The sequence below is a fragment of the Limulus polyphemus genome, unplaced genomic scaffold (genome assembly GCF_000517525.1).
Source record: "Limulus polyphemus unplaced genomic scaffold, Limulus_polyphemus-2.1.2 Scaffold5814, whole genome shotgun sequence".
Taxonomy (NCBI): Eukaryota; Metazoa; Arthropoda; class Merostomata; order Xiphosura; family Limulidae; genus Limulus; species Limulus polyphemus.
In genome coordinates, this window is record NW_013671424.1 from 12,871 (window position 1) to 32,981 (window position 20,111).

Here is a 20,111-nt window from a genome sequence, read left to right on the forward strand (position 1 = left end):
ATACAACAATATTAAAATCATACAGACAGATGGAATGGTTTCTATTGTTGGACGGGCTTATTTTTATGATTCGGTAAACAAAATACAAATTCCATTCACTTAATGATAAGTTATTTATTTCTCCCGCCATAACCTACAGGCTCTACAAGTTACATTCGTTGATAGGCCTAACTCACAAATAAAACTAATTAGCCACCTAGTTGTTAAAGTTTCTCTCCTATCTAAAACGCAACTCAAGGCTCGCTGACTCACTACCTGACTAACTGGCTCACTGATTAACTCTCTGATTGTTAGTTAAGTCACTCGTGTTTTCGCATATGTTGTGGTATTTGTTTTTTCGCAAATTTTATGAAAATTCGAGACGTCACGGCAAATCTAGACACGCATGTAATTTCTATGCGTTGCGCGTCATCACTACGTCATGCCAAAACTCCCTCTATAAAACAGGGGAATATTAAAAATATAGCCTAAAACAATATTTATTTAAGAAACGGTTATGCTACATTAATTAAACATAAATAATTCGTAACGAATATCACTTTACTTTTCTTAAAGGTTTATTAAATTTTAAGTTGGATGTTGTTTAACCTGCATTGCGTTTGTGTTTTTTATTTTTAGATTTTTAACGAATATATAAACGAAGAACTTATTTGTTTGGAAACGTTCAATCGTTCATACTTTGAAAACAAAATTGTATAATTGGTCTGTTATTTTTATCGCTACTGTGATACATAAAGGAGACAGCAGTGGTAATTATTTACCAATTAGTATCACGAGATTCTGAAAGTCATTAATGGAGGATAACAGTCAGTATCTAGCTCCTTATACAGCGTGTGTGTTGTAATCTCGGCTTTTGATTAACCTGGTTTTGCTACAACATGATCTTTAAGTAATGTTTTTAAATAATTTAAAACAGATCTGGTTTTGTTACGACATAACCTTTAAGGAATGTCTTTAAACACATTGAAGAGATCCGGTTTTGCTACAACATGATATTTAAGTAATGTTTTTAAATAATTTAAAACAGATCTGGTTTTGTTACAACCTGATCTTTAAGGGGTGTTTTAAAGTAATTTTAAAGAGACCCGTGTTTGTTTCTACAACTCTAAAGTATCCTAGAAAACAGTGAACTTTTTTACAATTGTCTCCGGATAGAGAGGTGCTTCAGTTTCTCAAACTGTTATATCTAAAACGTCACAGTTTAGTTTAAAGCAGCCTTAACTGCAAATAACTTTAAAAATTGTTTAATTATCATAAAAATTAATAAATACAATGTTTTTTTTCTGTCTTCTAAATAAACTTAACATGTAATTCATTTTAATAAATATACATCTTTAAAAGTTTTTATCACATGCTTCGTGAGCAAATATTTTGTTGATGCAAAAGGAAGTCATTGAAAGGAAGTAACAATGGGGATGAGAACCTTCGATGCATTTAAGATCATGTTGTCCCAAGTGTTAGATTTATTGGAATACAAGTACGTTGAAGTGTTAGATTTATTGGAATACAAGTACATTGTATAGGTATTCCAATAAATCTAACACTTCAACGTATTGTATTCCAATAAATCTAACACTTCAACGTACTTGTATTCCAATAAATCTAACACTTCAACGTACTTGTATTCCAATAAATCTAACACTTCTTCAACTTATATCTATTCCAATAAATCTAACACTTCAACTTATATCTATTCCAATAAATCTAACAGTTCAACTTATAGGTATTCCAATATATCTAACACTTCAACTTATAGGTATTCCAATATATCTAACACTTCAACTTATAGGTATTCCAATATATCTAACACTTCAACTTATAGGTATTCCAATAAATCTAACAGTTCAACTTATAGGTATTCCAATATATCTAACACTTCAACTTATAGGTATTCCAATAAATCTAACACTTCAACAAAATTACTTATGGTATTCCAATAAATCTAACACTTCAACTGTTTTCCAATAAATCTAACACTTCAACTTTTATATATATTCCAAATAAATCTAACACTTCAACTTATATCTATTCCAATAAATCTAACACTTCAACTTATATCTATTCCAATAAATCTAACACTTCAACTTATATCTATTCCAATAAATCTAACATAAGTTGAAGTTTTGCATCTTTGACTTAGTTTATTGAATAGTTTATAATGTTTTCTTGTTGTTGCTTTAAAACTCATAATATATTTTGATTAACTTCACTTATTACTTTGATATTTCATAAGTTTCAGTTTATATTTGATAGTTTTATGAGTTCTGTGGTTTATTAAAAGATTTAGCGCTTACACTACTCGAGTTAAGGTGGGTGTCCAGTATAGCTGTAAAATAACTTCTGACAGATAATATCATTTATATTTGATTATATAGCCGTCTATATGTATCATGAATGGATATTTTCCTTGAATGACAAACATTTGTTTTTATAGGTTACTCTGTTGACCATGGCAACGCTATAAGGAATATCAAAGTAAGTTCTTTATCGGTTTTTGATAATATTGATAGACATAGTAACATGGCCATCAAACTATCGTAACAACTCAATACAGCATTAATAAATAACGAACCACAATCTTAGTTTATCTTAATCTAAACATGTACGATAAAAACCATACAATGAACCAAACTTCTGAATTAAAAAAAAATATTTTTCTCTCCCTTGGATTTCAGTTTGTAATTATGAAATATTTATTGGCATATTTTTACAACACTGTAAACCAACCGGGTAGTAAGTGTGTTGGAGGTAAAGGGTATCGGTAAAACAACATTTAACTTAAAATCTAAAACTAGGTAAAGATCAGTTCTAGGATATTTCCAGAAGATTATTCTTTTATTTGTGTCAAATATCTTAACTAGATCAGTTCTAGGATATTTATAGAAGCTTATTCTTTTATTTGTGTCAGATATCTTAACTAGATCAGTTCTAGGATATTTATAGAAGATTATTCTTTTATTTGTGTCATATATCTTAACTAGATCAGTTCTAGGATATTTATAGAAGATTATTCTTTTATTTGTGTCAGATATCTTAACTAGATCAGTTCTAGGATATTTCTAGAATAAGATTATTTTATTTGTGTCAGATATCTTAACTAGATCAGTTCTAGGATATTTATAGAAGATTGTTCTTTTATTTGTGTCAGATATCTTAACTAGATCAGTTCTAGGATATTTCTAGAAGATTATTCTTTTATTTGTGTCAGATATCTTAACTAGATCAGTTCTAGGATATTTCTAGAAGATTATTCTTTTATTTATGTCAGATATCTTAACTAGATCAGTTCTAGGATATTTCTAGAATAAGATTATTTTATTTGTGTCAGATATCTTAACTAGATCAGTTCTAGGATATTTCTAGAAGAAGATTATTCTTTTATTTATGTCAGAGCATTCCTTTCTTTTAAAGTTGATAATTTATTGATTTCGCTCAACATTATCTTTTATTAACACAACAGTAAGCAGTATGTGGTTAAGAAATATTCTTTATTAAAGGATAAATCACTACCGGGGTCGTCAACTGATGTCCACCAGGGCTATCCCCAGGTATTCACCCACAAAACCTCACTTCTTTTGGCAGAAGCCCTTGATATGTTGCATCGAGCTAAAGACATCAAAGAAAAACAATGGCTGGAAGCCTTTGTTAATCGTCTAGGTCGTCTGGCTGCAGAGATGGAGCGCCCTTCTTCAACTCGCCTAAAGCCTAATTTATTGGCTCATAAGTCTGTTGCCGTGCAACCCCCGCCTAATAGCGCCATCTGGACACGGCACAGTTCTCATTCCGAAAGCAGTAACGCTGAGATGTCGCTTAAAAATTTAAAGCTAACTAACAAGACGTCAACATTTTTGAAACCCAAATCCGAAGAAGATGAGTTAGTCCAACAACTACACAGTCAGCCTGTAAACCCTAGAATGAATTCTACTAACATTCGAGTGCCGTCAAGAAACTACCTGTTGGAGACAAGTGTTACTACAGCAGCTACGCCCACATCAGCTGCTCTTAAACTGACGAAAATGGTAAATCCAAACTCAGTATCAAAGGTATGAAAACCATTTACCAGTTTCATCCCGAAAATGATAATTACTTATACACGTGCTCATAAATACAAGGGTACGAGATACATTAGTAATACCATGTAGTTTTATAAAGTGTTTAGGCTTCACAATCGTTGCTGTGTTAATTAGCTCAAAGCTTAGTGACACCTCGTGGTAAAAGTTTTAATAAAATATTCTGATGCTATACCACTTAACTTTGAACCTAAAGAATTTAAATAATACATCGTGTTTGTAGTTTAATTAAGATAAAGCTAAGATCAAGATTCTTCAATTGTTTAGTAGTTGTATAAGTCATCATTAAGAACTTCTGAGAACATTTTATTTTATTACATAAGTTTATGATACACTTACTTTGATAGTATATTGTTTCATTGTTGTTTAAGTAAATGTGCTGATGTATGTGACATACAAGTTCTTAAAACTGAATTGTTATATTTACAACTAGGGAAATAACAACGATTTTTCACAAGTACCAGAGACCCGGCATGGCCTGGTGGTTACGGCGCTCAACTCACAATCTGAGGGTCGGGGATTCGAATCCCCGTCCCACCAAACATGCTCGACCTTTCAGCCGTGTGGCGTTAAAATGTGACGGTCAATCCCACTATTCGTTGGTAGAAGAGGAGCCCAAGAGTTGGCGGTGGATGGTGATGACTAGCTGCCTTCTCTCTAGTCTTACGCTGCTAAATTAGGGACGGCTTTGCGCGGAATTCAAAACAAACAAACAAAACACAAGTATCATAATATAATCAAGTCTAATGACGATCCAAATTTAGAAATGTTATTTTGTCTTTATGGCAAAGCTACGAAGACTATCCGCCATCGTACCTAATTTTGAACTACTGACCAGAGGGAAGGTAGTCAGTAAGCAGCACCCACTATCCACGACGAATAATTGACTGTCACTTTCATAACGCACCCATAGCATAAAATGTGATTAATATCTTGTACTATCACGTGAATTCGAACAATAACAAAACCCTAACCCGGGTCACCGGTTACATAACCCTGAGGTCTATAACAGGGTAACCCGCACCCTTTCAAACCTAGGTGACTGAAACATGTGTACTGTAAAAAACAGGGCTTCTAAACTCGTTAACAAAAATTGTATTGTGGTTCGAAAAATCGTTGTTAAGTCCACAATGCCAGTTAATAAAGAATTGTTTTAAATTGTAATTGTAATTCTTATCTCAATAACTTTTCTCGCACGTGACTATTTAATTTTTTTTTTCAGTCTATACTTCGTAAAAAAATTCTTAAACAGATCCTAAAGAAGGTAAGGTTTTTAAATATTCTAAGTTTTTATTATATTACACAATGGGATAAACGATTCTTCGTGTATTTTTGACAGTGTTTTTATAAACTAATCGCGCCAATAAAGATTTGTATTAAGTTATCATCCAGTATTTTTAAATAAAACTAATTATTATATGCTAACACTAACGATGATGAGTCAATTAATGACGTCTTTGAGAATCGATATTATCAGTATATCAAGTTATCTAAGTATTATATGCCTATCCAAAAATACACACATCGATGCTAAACTTGAAATAACCAATCAAGACAAATTAATTTTCACATTTAAAAATAATTTTATTTGAAACCTCTAGGAGAAGTTTATCTAAAGAACGTGTACTCTAATTTTAAATATATTTATACTAGTTAACCTAGGATCACTCACCTGGGGGTCCTCGCGTGCATGCCAGGTTTGGTTCGCCGGTTATAAGGAGACACACAAACATACAGACTTTTGACAAATAATGATTTAGATATACCTATAATATCTTCACTATCAACAAACAGTCTGGGCGAATGGAAGCGTTTCCATAGATACAGGAAATTGTTACGACACTATAATAGATTGAACTACTTATATTTTTTTAAGGAACAGATTAAAATCAAACTTAGGGATTTTTGTGAGAAAACTCCAACTTTTGAGCTATAATTTATGAATTACGAATTTTGATAATTTTTCTTCGTATGTAGTTGCTTATTATCTTATTTTCTTCTGCACGAACAAACAATTCTGTCTACGCTGTCTGTAAGCAGTTCTAGGTTACCAGGCGTTATGTTTTATCGATATATCAGGGTTCTCCTAACCACTGGAAAAGTAAGCACGGGCTTCAAGGCAGCATCTGTACGGCAGCTCTGGTTTAGTCGTCCAAAAATACCATTTAATCATCAGTTAAGTTAATGAAAAAAATGGTAGCTCTGTTAACAGTGTGTTAAGCTTCACAAATAGAGATAGATGTAACAATATAACGGTATTCAGACACTGTTTACAGTGTGTTTTAAGCTTCAGACATAGGGATCGATGTAACAATATAACGGTATTCAGACACTGTTTACAGTGTGTTAAGCTTCACAAATAGAGATAGATGTAACAATATAACAGTATTCAGACACTGTTTACAGTGTGTTTTAAGCTTCAGACATAGGGATCGATGTAACAATATAACGGTATTCAGACACTGTTTACAGTGTGTTAAGCTTCACAAATAGAGATAGATGTAACAATATAACGGTATTCAGACACTGTTTACAGTGTGTTAAGCTTCACAAATAGAGATAGATGTAACAATATAACGGTATTCATACACTGTTTACAGTGTGTTAAGCTTCACAAATAGAGATAGATGTAACAATATAACGGTATTCAGACACTGTTTACACTGTGTTTTAAGCTTCAGACATAGGGATCGATGTAACAATATAACGATGTTCAGACACTGTTTACACTGTGTTAAGCTTCACAAATAGAGCTAGTTGTAACGATATAACGATGTTCAGACACTGTTAACAGTGTGTTTTAAGCTTCAAACATAGGGATAGATGTAACAATAAACGGTATTCAGACACTGTTTACAGTGTGTTTTAAGCTTCACAAATAGATAGATGTAACAATATAACGGTATTCAGACACTGTTTACACTGTGTTAAGTTTCACAAATAGAGATAGATGTAACAATATAACGGTATTCAGACACTGTTTACACTGTGTTTTAAGCTTCAAACATAGAGATAGATGTAACAATATAACAGTATTCAGACACTGTTTACAGTATTTTAAGCTTCAAACATAGAGATAGATGTAACAATATAACGGTATTCAGACGGTATTCGGACTGACAGTGTAAGCTTCACAAATAGAGATAGGTGTAACAATATAACAGTATTCAGACACTGTTTACACTGTGTTTTAAGCTTCACAAATAGAGATAGGTGTAACAATATAACAGTATTCAGACACTGTTTACACTGTGTTTTAAGCTTCACAAATAGAGATAGATGTAACAATATAACAGTATTCATACACTGTTTACAGTGTGTTAAGCTTCACAAATAGAGATAGATGTAACAATATAACGATGTTCAGACACTGTTTACAGTGTGTTTTAAGCTTCAAACATAGGGATCGATGTAACAATAAACGGTATTCAGACACTGTTTACACTGTGTTAAGCTTCACAAATAGAGATAGATGTAACAATATAACGGTATTCAGACACTGTTTACAGTATTTTAAGCTTCAAACATAGAGATAGATGTAACAATATAACGGTATTCAGACGGTATTCGGACTGACAGTGTATTAAGCTTCACAAATAGAGATAGGTGTAACAATATAACAGTATTCAGACACTGTTTACAGTGTGTTTTAAGCTTCACAAATAGATAGATGTAACAATAAACGGTATTCAGACACTGTTTACACTGTGTTTTAAGCTTCACAAATAGAGATAGATGTAACAATATAACGGTATTCATACACTGTTTACAGTGTGTTAAGCTTCACAAATAGAGATAGATGTAACAATATAACGGTATTCAGACACTGTTTACACTGTGTTTTAAGCTTCACAAATAGAGATAGATGTAACAATATAACAGTATTCAGACACTGTTTACAGTGTGTTTTAAGCTTCAAACATAGGGATCGATGTAACAATAAACGGTATTCAGACACTGTTTACACTGTGTTAAGCTTCACAAATAGAGATAGATGTAACAATATAACGGTATTCAGACACTGTTTACAGTGTTTTAAGCTTCACAAATAGAGATAGATGTAACAATATAACGGTATTCAGACACTGTTTACACTGTGTTAAGCTTCACAAATAGATAGATGTAACAATAAATGTATTCAGACACTGTTTACAGTGTGTTTTAAGCTTCACAAATAGATAGATGTAACAATATAACGGTATTCAGACACTGTTTACACTGTATTAAGCTTCACAAATAGATAGATGTAACAATAAATGTATTCAGACACTGTTTACAGTGTGTTTTAAGCTTCACAAATAGATAGATGTAACAATATAACAGTATTCATACACTGTTTACAGTGTGTTTTAAGCTTCACAAATAGATAGATGTAACAATATAACAGTATTCAGACACTGTTTACAGTGTGTTAAGCTTCACAAATAGAGATAGATGTAACAATATAACGGTATTCAGACACTGTTTACAGTGTGTTAATCTTCACAAGTAGAGATAGATGTAACAATATAACGATGTTCAGACACTGTTTATAGTGTGTTAAGCTTCAAACATCTTCGGCAGTCTTTCAATAATTGAAGATGACGTAGAGAAGAGGGGAAGAAACCATCAACGCTTGAATTGTCGACTGTGCTTCCAGGGCTTGTATGATCGGAGCCCAAAATTACTGGCACATGTCCAATTGTACTATGCTAGTAACTGTAGGCAAGGCGTGTCTCCGAGCCCTACGATCCTGTGAAACCTTCATCACCCACTTTTATTGTGCAACCTCCGAAGTTCTCCATGAAGTAGTCTTCGTTCTGGCATACGCACCACATGACCATCCCAGCACAGTTGTCTTTTAAGAAGCTTAGCTTCTATGCTAGTCGCCCCCCCCCCAGTGGCACAGCAGTATGTCTTCGGACTCACAACGCTAGAAACCGGGTTTCGATACCCGTGGTGGGCAGATCACAGATAGCCCATTGTGTAGCTTTGTGCTTAATTCCAAACAAACTAAAATCTATGCTGGTCATGTCGGCGCGCTTCAGGACCTCCTCATTAATGATTCGGCCTTTCCAAGATATATTCAGGCTCACAATCTCTTTATATGACAACGATAAGGTATATAAGTCTCCGCTGAATATAGTAGGGGGCTCAGTACCATGACTAGATATTATTTGCACTTGGTTTTGGGTCGTATGCCACGCTGTCTCCAGACCCTCTCGTATAATTGCCAGAAAGAGGCAGTTGTTGCTTGGATACTGTGGTCAAGCTCTGCATCGAGGCTGTTGCATTAGCAACTGTACTGCCGAGGTAAGTGAACTGGTTAAAGATAGCTTAGCTTATCGCCAGAGAGAAGAGCAGTTGGTTTTACATAGTGAGAGTTAGGTGATGGCTGATGGAGGACTTCGGTCTTTTTTATGTTTATGGTCAGCCCAAAAGCAGCAGATGCTTTGAAAGAGTGATCTAGAATGGTCTATCAAATTAGATACAAACGCCGCATCATCAGTAAACAGCAATTCTCTAACACAGATTTCCATAGTCTTAATGAGAACTCTCAGTCTTGCAAGATTGAAATGACCGTCGTCGATTTCTGTGCAGATGTAAATTCCCCGAACAAGATTAGCAGGTGTGAGATCCAGGATAGCAGCTATAAAAAATGGAGTGAATAACATGGGAGCCAATACGAAACCTTGTTTGACACCATTCACTGCTGGGAAGACGCGAAACCTTGTAAGACACCATGCACTGTTGGGAAGGCTTCCGATGTGGCACCCCCCGTGTGATACCTGTCCGTTCATGCCATCGTGAAATTGGCGAACAATTGCAACAAACTTCTACTTTAACAAGCAGTGCCCTTGACGCTTCTCTCTCTACACTGTCAAAAGTTTTGGTGAAACTGATAAACACAGCGTACAGCAGCATGTTTTGTTCTATACATTTTACCTAATTTTGCCGCAAAGAGAATATCATATCAGTCGTGCTCTGTTCACTCGAAAAACACATTGGCTTTCTGGTAGTATACATTCGGAGATTCTTTGTAGCCGTCGAAGTAGTATTTTGGCCAAAGGTTTTCGTGCTATTGATAGGAGGGAAATACCTAGGTAATTTCCAAAGTCATGTCGATCTCAGTTACGTTTGTAGATTGTTACAATTAGGGCATCCTTGAATTCCTGAGGTAGTTCTCTAGCTTGCCAACATCGTTCACAAAAAAGGTATAACAATTCTACTTTTAATACCAGTCCTCCACTTCTGAAAATTTCGACAGGTAGACCATCCAAGCCCGGTGCTATCCACAGTTAATCATCTTCATTGCCTTCATAAGTTCTTCCAGAATTACCAATTGAGCATTGCATCGATTGGTAGTTGTGGCTCCAGGACTGCATCGTGAATCCCTGAGGTCTTATTCAGCAAAATATCTATTTCTGCAAAATATCAACCTTGTTTTTAAACAGTTCGGAACCATCAAGACTCTTCAGCAGAACAGTTGTTCCACACTTTGGTCCACTGACCACCTTCAAACTGTCAAAAAAAAACCTTTTGTGTCGTGTTTGTCACAAATATTTTTGGAGTTTTGTATTAGCTACTTTCCATTGGTTAATGGCTTGTTGAGTGTGCTTGCTATCTAATAAGACATGTTTAGCTTGCCTTTCCTCAACTAACAATTCTTGGATGTTATCATCGTTTTCGTCGAACCAATCGGCTTGTCCCTTATTGTGGAAGCCAATTTCTGCAGTGATTGTGTCTTATACAATGGTTTTGAAATGGTTCCATGGCATTGGGATCGATTGAGTTGCTTGGGATTCATTTGTTTCAAAACCTTCAGAGATCATGGTCACAAGTTTCTCTCTGCAAGAAGGATCCCGTAATTTGGCTATGTACAGTTTCCGCTCTAACAATCCAAGTTGAAAGTTTGAGTTTTATTTTCATATGCTTTATTCGACCACAAAATTTGAGGTCTGCTAGGTGTGGTAGCTCAGCCAGGTTGGGTTGAGTGGACTATGTTTATCCATCCTTTTACTGGGGTATCCCTTAATAGGGCTGCCTGGCCGCTTCAATAGAACCTTGCTAAAAAGTACAAAAACTGGACTGTTGATGATTGGAAAAGGGTGTTTTAGACGGATGAGTCCAAGTTTGAAATATCTGGTTCAAAGTGTAGGTTGTACGTCCAGCAGAAGAAAGGTGAAAGATACCTACCCCAATTTATAGCACCTACCATGAAGCATGGGGAAGGCAGTATGATGGTTTGGGGGTGTTTTTCTGCTGAGGCGAAAGGAGATATTTGCAATATAGATGGAATAATGGACTAGCGCAAGTACCATCAGATATTGATTCATCATGGTATACCCAGTGGTTTGTGTAAAGGATTCTACTACCAAGAAGATAATGACCCCAAACCTTCATCCAACCTATGCCGAAATTACTTAGCTAACAAATACGCTTCTGGAGTCGTTCAAATGAAGCAATGGCCCCACAGAGCCCCGATTTCAACCCAACTGAACAAATCTGGGATTTGATAGATCAAAAACTTGACAAATCCAAAGTTGCTTCCAAAAAACTTTATAGAAGTGTATTAGAGAATTTGTAGTAAAATCTCAAAGGACACTTTGATTAAATATGTTGTAACAATGCCTGAAAGACTGTCTGCAGTCATTAAAACAAAAGTGGGACACACAACATATTAACTGTTTGCTGAACTCAAGCACTTCCACCGAGTTTATGTTGTACTAAGTATGAAGATTAATAAAATTTCAATGTTTCACCTGTGATTTACCTTCCACTGTTCTTTGAAAGTAACCTGACATCTAATGTTTGATCTTTTTCCTAACACTTTTGCACAGTGCTGTTTGTATGTGCGTTTTACTGAAAAAATCTTTTAAGCTCAACATATTATTGTAAGGCTACTACTGGTTTCAGCATTTCAACGTTAAATTCGATTTTAATATGTGCTGTTGTATTTATTATTATCATGTTAAGCTAAGTGCACAAAGATATGCAAGTCGTGTAGTAAAGGTACCCTGCAATACTGAGTAGTGATATGTAAGTCGTATAGTAAAGGTACCCTGCAATACTCAGCAGTGATATGGGTTCGCCCTCATTTATTAGTTTGAGCTGTAACGCTGATTTGTACGATTTTTACAAGCTGGCGATGAATGATTACAGTTTTACTTGTCATAAGACATTAGTATTAGGCCTATTACATTTTTAAACACTACAGATACATGTTTGGGTACGACTTGTTACGGGTCGCTTTACAGATGGTCCTTGTGTTCCAAGTTGATCCATGTTTTCTAATGTCCTTAAATATAAGGGATAAACCCGTTTTTAAAATTCTAAATCTTCGAGCCGAACCCATCTTTGTAGGACGGGAGAGCATAGAAAATTGAAGATCGGATTTTTGAAAGTTGAAATACTCTGGCCAAACTTGTTATTTTTCTCCAAACAAGGCTGCTTTAAGAATGTTTTTAAACTGCTGTTGATTTGACAAATATAGTGTTGTTGGAATACCATTATTATACACTCTTCTAGTTCTTGAAAATCCATTAAGAACAGGTTAAGAATGTAGTGTTTAAAAATGTAATAGGCCTAATGCTAATATCTTATGACATGTAAAATTAAAATGCATATAAAATTTTTAAATAATTATGTAGGTTTTAAATACATATGAATAAAATTGAAATAAGTAAATAAATAAAGGATTTTTCTTATTTCTGAAACCTCATTTCATCGCCTGCTCACACAGAACTTAACTGTAATTCCAAAAATGAGTGGGAAAGAGAACGATTGCCATATGTTCTAAAACAATCCACTCTATGACTTAATACTACTCTTGTTGAAATATGAGGGGGACTACCCCCCTTAATGAAAACGTGAGGAGAAGGAGGAAGGGTCCCATATATTCTACAAGAATCTATTCTTTGACTTAATGTCACAGTTGTTAAAATAGGTAGGGGATTATCCCCATTAATGAAAATTAAGGGGGATTCCCGCTCGTGTAAGTTAAATCTACGATTTTTGTACCATTTGAATAAATTGTTTATGATGTCTGTTCTCATCTTGGCAATAAATGACAAAAACTACACACAGAACATAAACATAACTAAAAGAGCCTAGTGGAATTTTCATCACCTTTTATTTTAGCCAAAACTTAAGTTTATGGAAATCGATAAAGCATCTCTTACAAATAAATGTATTAAGTGTTCTAACTTTGAAATAATTTCGCTTCTTTGTGAAAGCTGCAGTGAACTGAATTAAGTTATGTAAATTATATTATTAATGCAAAACATTAACGATATATTTTCGTTTACACGTGTCTGAACACCCTTTTTTTTAATGTTCCAAGTAATCAAGTTCAATTTTAGCGTTGTATCTATAGCAACCAACATTCCAATTCACTTTACGTCTAATTAAATATAAAAAATACTATAATAAAGTTACAAACTTACAGTTTTTTGTTTTAGTGGAATTCCCGAAGAAGCCGTAAAGCGAAACGTTGAGTGTCCAATTAAAGAAGAAAAGTAACAAATTTGGTGTTATAAAGTTATTGATTACTAGGATTAAAATATCTTTTACATTCCAATATCCACTACAGAAATTAAACAGTGACAATCATTACAGTTTAAGTACATACATTATTATGGGATGTGTTTATTTTTTTTTTAGATCCACTTACTGGAGAAAGTTGGAGGGGCGAAAGAAGATGTGTTAACCATCCTAAAACGTGGTGAAGAATCTTTTGATGGTTAGTAATAGACTTATATCCATGTGTTTAGGTAATCAATTGAAGATAACACAGTTATTTTCACCTGTTTAACTAACACACGTTCAACTTTTAATTGTATTTTGTAATCATTGTTATGGCTCTAAATGGATTTTAATGTTATTCCTCACCGCTAGGACTATTATACTGTTTGTTTGTGCTGGGTCCTCTGCTGTTTGTGATTTATATTAATGATATTGACTCTGGAATGACTAACAAAATTTTGAAGTTTGCAGATGACATTAAGATCTTTGGGGTGGCTAACTGTATCAAAGAAGCTGCAGACTTACAGGGAGGTTTAGAGTATTTGATGCATTGAGCCAATTCGTGATAGATGATGTTTAACTATCCCAAATGTAAGGTGATGCATGTAGGTTTTCACAATTCAAATTATTGTTATGATTTAAATGGGAATACATTAAATACTGTGGTTGAATAAAAAAATCTTGGTGTTGTGATCGAAAAATCATTAAAATCATCTAAACAGTGTTTTATAGTTAGCAATAGGGCTAATAGGATTCTGGGTAGCATCTATAGAAATATTGAAAACAAGACAAGGGATGTTATTGTTTCACTGTACAGATCACTTGTAAGGCCTCATTTAGGGTACTGTTTACAAGTTTGGGCTCCCTTCCTCAAGAAGGATTTTGAATTGTTGGAGAAGGTTTCAGAGAAGAACCACTAGGATGATAACCTGGGAAGGTGGGATTGTCCTATGAGGAAGGACTGAAATCTCTGAACTTGTTTTCTCTGGAGAAGAGAAGGATCAGAGGGGATTTGATTGATGTTTGTTTGTTTGTTTTTGAATTTCGCTCAAAGCTACACGAGGGCTATCTGCGCTAGCCGTCCCTAATTTATCAATGTAAGACTAGAGGGAAGGCAGCTAATCATCATCACCCACTGCCAACTCTTGGGCTACTCTTCTACCAATGAATAGTGGGATTGACCGTCACATTATAACGCCCCCACGGCGAGCATGTTTGGTGTGAGAGGGATTCGAGCCCGCGACCTCTCAAATTGCGAGTCGAGTGCCTTAACCACCTGGTCATGCCGGGCCTTTGATTGATGTGTTTAAGATTATTAAGGGTATTGATAATACAGATCCATCAAACGTTTTTGTGTTTAGCAGTGAAAACAATAGGAGAAGAGGTCATAAATTAAACTTTTGGCAGCGTAGGAGTCGTCTGCAGTTTAAACAGTATTACTTTTCAAACAAGGTGGTTTGGCTTTTGGAATGAGCTGCCTTCAAGGGTGGTGGTGGCAGAAAATTTAACTGAGTTCAACAAAAGATTGGATGAATACATGAGTAGTAAGGGGTGGTTATAGTTGGGAGCTGGAAGGGACATCCTTGATGGGCTAACAAGCTCATTTTTGTCCCTTTAAATTTTTATAAAAAAAGTTACACAATGGCTATCTGTGCTCTGCCAACCACGAGTATCGAAACTCGGTTTCTAGCGTTGTAAGTCCGCTAATAGAATGTTACTGTCTGACCTTGTTGAGGGTATTTTATTAACTCTATGGAGAAAAGATTACGGTAATAAGTTTAAAAAACATTTTTTATTTAGTGATATTACTCTTAGCTCTCAGTTTCCTTATTAAATAGTAAGATATAACAGTGAAATTGACGTTTGATACACGAATTGATTGAATTTCTTATAGAAAATAGTTTTAACAAATTTTTCAAATTAAGTGGTTGGCCAATATTTTGTTCTTTTTCAGAATTTGGAGTGCATACTGGAATGATTTAGACATTTTGCCAATAAAGTTGGAAAAAATACCTTTACATTACAGATAATAATAAAAATTTTGTGTTTCAACCAACGTTTCGCCATTACCGTTTCATCAGGCTAGTAGAACAAGAACAGTTTTTGTACTACTAGCTCAGATAAAGCCGAAACGTCGGCCGAAATAAAAAGTTGTATTTATTATTAGCTGGAGTGTAACTGACCAATGGATTTCCCTTTTATCATGTTTTGAGAAACAAAAATCTTGTAAGAAATATTAATGAGGAACGCCCTATATTTTTAAACACAATAAATTACTATTCTCAACAATTTTAAACAAAAAAAAATTCAAATTTATTTTTACAATCCAAAAATAGTTAAAATTTATGTGGTAAAAACATGTTCATGCAGATCCTAAAGAATCCTCCGACATGACTATCGAAGAGGGCGCGGCTGAGGGGGAATTAGCAGCAAATAATAATGTAGAAAACCTTAGAACAGTGGCGCCTTCTGCCAGTGACCTTCCTGATGTTTATCAAAACGATCCAGGTAGAATAACCTCAGAAGATACTCAAGAAGAACCAATGCCAGTCCTACAAACTGAAGAATTGGGAAGTAAAAATGAGGAGTTGAGCTACGGATTAGATGAAGAGGGAATACCAGCCGTGCAGACCATCGGTTTTCAAGATGGAGGAAGATACGAAAATGAAATACCTATCGCACAAAGAGGTCATTTGGAGAGTGAACAAGATGGTGAGCGTCAGAGGATTGATGACGAACTTGTTCGACAACTAGAGGAAGAAAAATATATTACAGTTTCCACGCAATCATCCATCACCCATAACCAAGATGAACAAACGAACACAGAACCAGAAATAATGGGTGAAATATCTAAAACTAAAAACAATCCCTACAAGGGAGACACAGGCAAGAACGCCTTAGACCAAATGATGAAAAGACTGACTGGAGATATTACTAGACATGTTATGAAATGAATAGTAAAACACAGTACTGTATACAATGAATGTGTTTTTGAATAGTAGTGTAATTGGAAAATAGAAGAAATACATGTATGTGTATATATACATATATATAGAGAGAGAAACTCTTCATCGGAGATTGACTGAAGTAGCCAGCTGTGAGGAAAAAGATGAGGTATTAAGTTCATTAAAATTGTTTTCCTTGAGGTTGAAGAAACGAGAGTGTAAGAATCCTAAGTTCGAATCATTTTTAATTAGTGTTTTATGTTGTGGCACTTGAGAGAACCACTGAAATTTGTCTAAACTAAAACCGTTTCGCTTTTGTTAAGGTTTACCAGCACAACGAATTTCATAGCGTAAATAATTCACAAACGTCTGTCTGTGATTTTATTTATTGTTTTCCTTTATTTAGCTTGTTACAAAATTGCTACAGATTTCTCGGTTCGAGAGTTCTGTCTTATCTAGAAATTAAATTATTATCGAAAACCATTCTTTGATTCAATCGGATTTAAGGCTAGAACTTCAGTAAACTGATGATTTTAAGGTTCTTACATTTCCGGATCGATGCTACTGGTGTCTTTAAACCTAATTAGCAATGAAAATTCTAGGGAAAATTTCCAATTACTTTTCCTTTTTTCCCCATTATCCCTATCTATTTAGACTCAGCCGAAGCCTAAACGTATCTTAATTTGAAGTAATGTGTTTTCTAATTAGATTAGTGTAGTTTTGATTGATTTCAAAAACGAGTTTATTTAATAAGAGGTAAAAAGTTTAAAACTTGAACAAGCAATAATGAGTTAGGACTTGTTTTTAGATTATTCGTCAGTTGTAGATTTAAACCAACTTTTTCAAGCTAACACCTACATAATTGAAGTAAAGCAAGGAATTCACATATGATTAATAACTTTTCCATGAACGACAAAATTTGTTCTGGCCAGAATAACCTCTAATATAACTAGATTTCCAGAGCAATGGCTCATCGAACGGCATATTTGAACAAAAAAAATTATATCTAAGCTTATCAATGGAAAAATAAAATAGGCTAACCTTATTCGTAAAACGCGTGTAATGAATCCCCTGAGGCCTTATGGGAAAATGATGAGATTATCAGTCTAGTTGGCAACAATATTTGGCACAAACCCTTATTTTGTGACAAATGGATCTTGGTAATTAATTTAATTATATTCAAATCAATAAAATCTGAGAAAACCTCGGTAAAAAATTACGAAAATATGTTGGTAATTAATTTAATTATATTCAAATCAATAAAATCTGAGAAAACCTCGGTAAAAAAATTACGAAAATATGTTACAGAAAACTACGATATTAGAAACAATTCAATGAATGACGTGATATATTTTAGGTTTAGGCAGATAAATACTTTGTGGAACAAGTTTAGTTTAAACTTCTGCTGCCTGAGTTGTTGTTTTTTTTCAGAACCCAAAGAAATTATATATGTTTAATGTAACTATAAAAAAAATATTTCAAAGAATGTTGCATCTACCACGCTTATATTTTTACTAACGGAGAAAAAAAAAATATTTGGTTGTAGTTCCAACCTTTAAAAACACCATTCGATTCTATTGATAACTTAAATCAGTTAAACTTATGATCTGAAGATTTACTGATTTTTATCGCATTTTTGAAAGTCTTGGATCCAAAGTAATATTGAAGAAACAGAACAAAAACGAAAAATAAGGCTGAATTATTTCCAACACAAATTTTGTCATCTTTCAGACTTAAGTATTCAAACAATGTTACGCGAAAGAAGATAAGTAAACAGTGAGATAGAAACATGTTTTTACATTCCAGTAGCTCAGAATGTCGTAGACTTGAACATTATTCTGTCAATGCCTGAGTAACTTTAGCAGCTTGGTGATTTAAAGGTCCCTCACGTTCGCTTAATGTTCGCTTACAAAAGCAAAGCTGTAAACGCCAGTCGAGTGTATGTAACGTCATTGGCTGGTCAGTTCTCTGAGTAGAAGCAATAACATTATGTCGATAGCTTTTATTGGATGTTTCAATTATTATTATTTTTTGTCGGTTGTATGTACAAAAGTTGTGTCCAATACAAAATAAAATGTTAGTGTATGTGTGTGTGCACATCTTACATCATTGTTCACAAATATTGCTAATTCGTTATTTTTAAACTTGAGCTGTAAATACGTAAATGTTATTTTACAAAGAAATATACAATTTACAGTTTTTGGATGCACTAATTATTCTTCACAAGTTTTCACATTTAAGAAAATAAAACACAACATGTGCTAAATGTATCCTTTTATAATAACTCTGATTTCTCTGAAAAGCTTCTATTTATATATATATATATATTATCTTGGATGTATTTACATATACATTCTCAGTGCTTCAAATCATATAGGTTACATAATATTGCCCCCCAGTGCCACAGCGGTATGCGTGCCAACTTACAATGCTAGAGTCCGGGTTTCGATACCCGTGGTGGGCAGAGCACAGATAACCCACTGTGTAGCTTTGTGCTTAATTACAAACAACCATACATAATATTAAACTGGTTTAAGCCTACTGAAATAACTAATTCTTTAGTGATATAATGTAAAAATTATTTTTCTCAGAGGTTTCCGTTTCGTTTTATTATTTCATTCACATAACATATACAACTTAACAAACTCTAATGTTATTATTAGTTTTTATGATAACGAAATCATAACAAAACTGCTGGTTCTAGATATTGACAAGTACAGCCGATGACAAGGGTAAACTCTAAGTTAACCAAACAATTTGTTACGTGGTAAACTAAAAAACTCAAAAGTTTCAACAATTTTCTTTAAATACTTAAAATTTGTTATCAGTAACGTAGGAAAGTCATACGAGACACCTGTGATAATAGAGGTATGCATGAAAATTCCTAATTTGACTTTTCAAAATTAATAAAACAGAAGTTGTCCCAAAATTTTATGGAGATTAACACGATTTTATAAAGTATTTTATTTTAAATTTTTTATCATAGCAACGTTAAAAGTTCAGACGAAGGCTAATTCGTGGCTATAGACTTCCCGAAAAAAAGAAAAAAAAAGGGAAATTAAATAAATGAAAAAGCGAAGTACTTGAAAGATTTAGAATATTTCAATATCCATTTGTTCCACTTACATACAAATCTGAACGTAACGCTAATCAAAATTAGAAATTCAATCAAGGTAACTTGTGCAAAAAAAAGGGTAAAATAAAAATAAAAACAACGTTTAAAATCCGAAATTAAATATTTATTTAGCCGATGGCCAACATTAAAAATATCCACATATTTCGGTAGCTTTACGCTGCTATCACTAGGAGTGAAAAGTTTTTATTGTGCATTTTAATTTTAAGTAGCATCAATTTTTATATCCTTCCATATTAATTTTAAGTAGCATCAATTTTTATATCCTTCCATATTAATTTTAAGTAGCATCAATTTTTATATCCTTCCATATTAATCTTAAGTAGCATCAATTTTTATATCCTTCCATATTAATTTTAAGTAGCATCAATTTTTATATCCTTCCATTTTAATTTTAAGTAGCATCAATTTTTATATCCTTCCATTTTAATTTAAAATAGCATCAATTTTTATATCCTT

At 33.8% G+C, this 20,111-nt stretch overlaps 2 protein-coding genes across 3 annotated transcripts in view; one reads left to right on the forward strand and one right to left on the reverse strand.

Annotated features, from left to right (window-relative positions):
- The window catches only part of LOC106473018, a 27,809-nt gene extending 10,747 nt beyond the window's left edge, over nt 1-17,062 (forward strand). Inside the window, exons 2-6 of one of the 2 annotated variants that reach the window (XM_013933692.2) lie at nt 2,435-2,475; nt 3,498-4,043; nt 5,293-5,334; nt 13,713-13,791; nt 15,945-17,062. In XM_013933692.2, the coding sequence (XP_013789146.1) occupies nt 2,435-2,475; nt 3,498-4,043; nt 5,293-5,334; nt 13,713-13,791; nt 15,945-16,528 (1,292 nt within the window). In that variant the 3' untranslated portion in view covers nt 16,529-17,062. The remainder of the gene's footprint in view (nt 1-2,434; nt 2,476-3,497; nt 4,044-5,292; nt 5,335-13,712; nt 13,792-15,944) is intronic. The other variant, XM_022401526.1, reaches the window with a different exon arrangement.
- Nucleotides 16,223-20,111, reverse strand: part of LOC106473019 (trichohyalin-like) — a 23,049-nt gene continuing 19,160 nt past the window's right edge. Inside the window, exon 10 of the mRNA XM_022401527.1 lies at nt 16,223-16,324. The gene's annotated coding sequence lies outside the window, so the exon portion shown is untranslated. The remainder of the gene's footprint in view (nt 16,325-20,111) is intronic.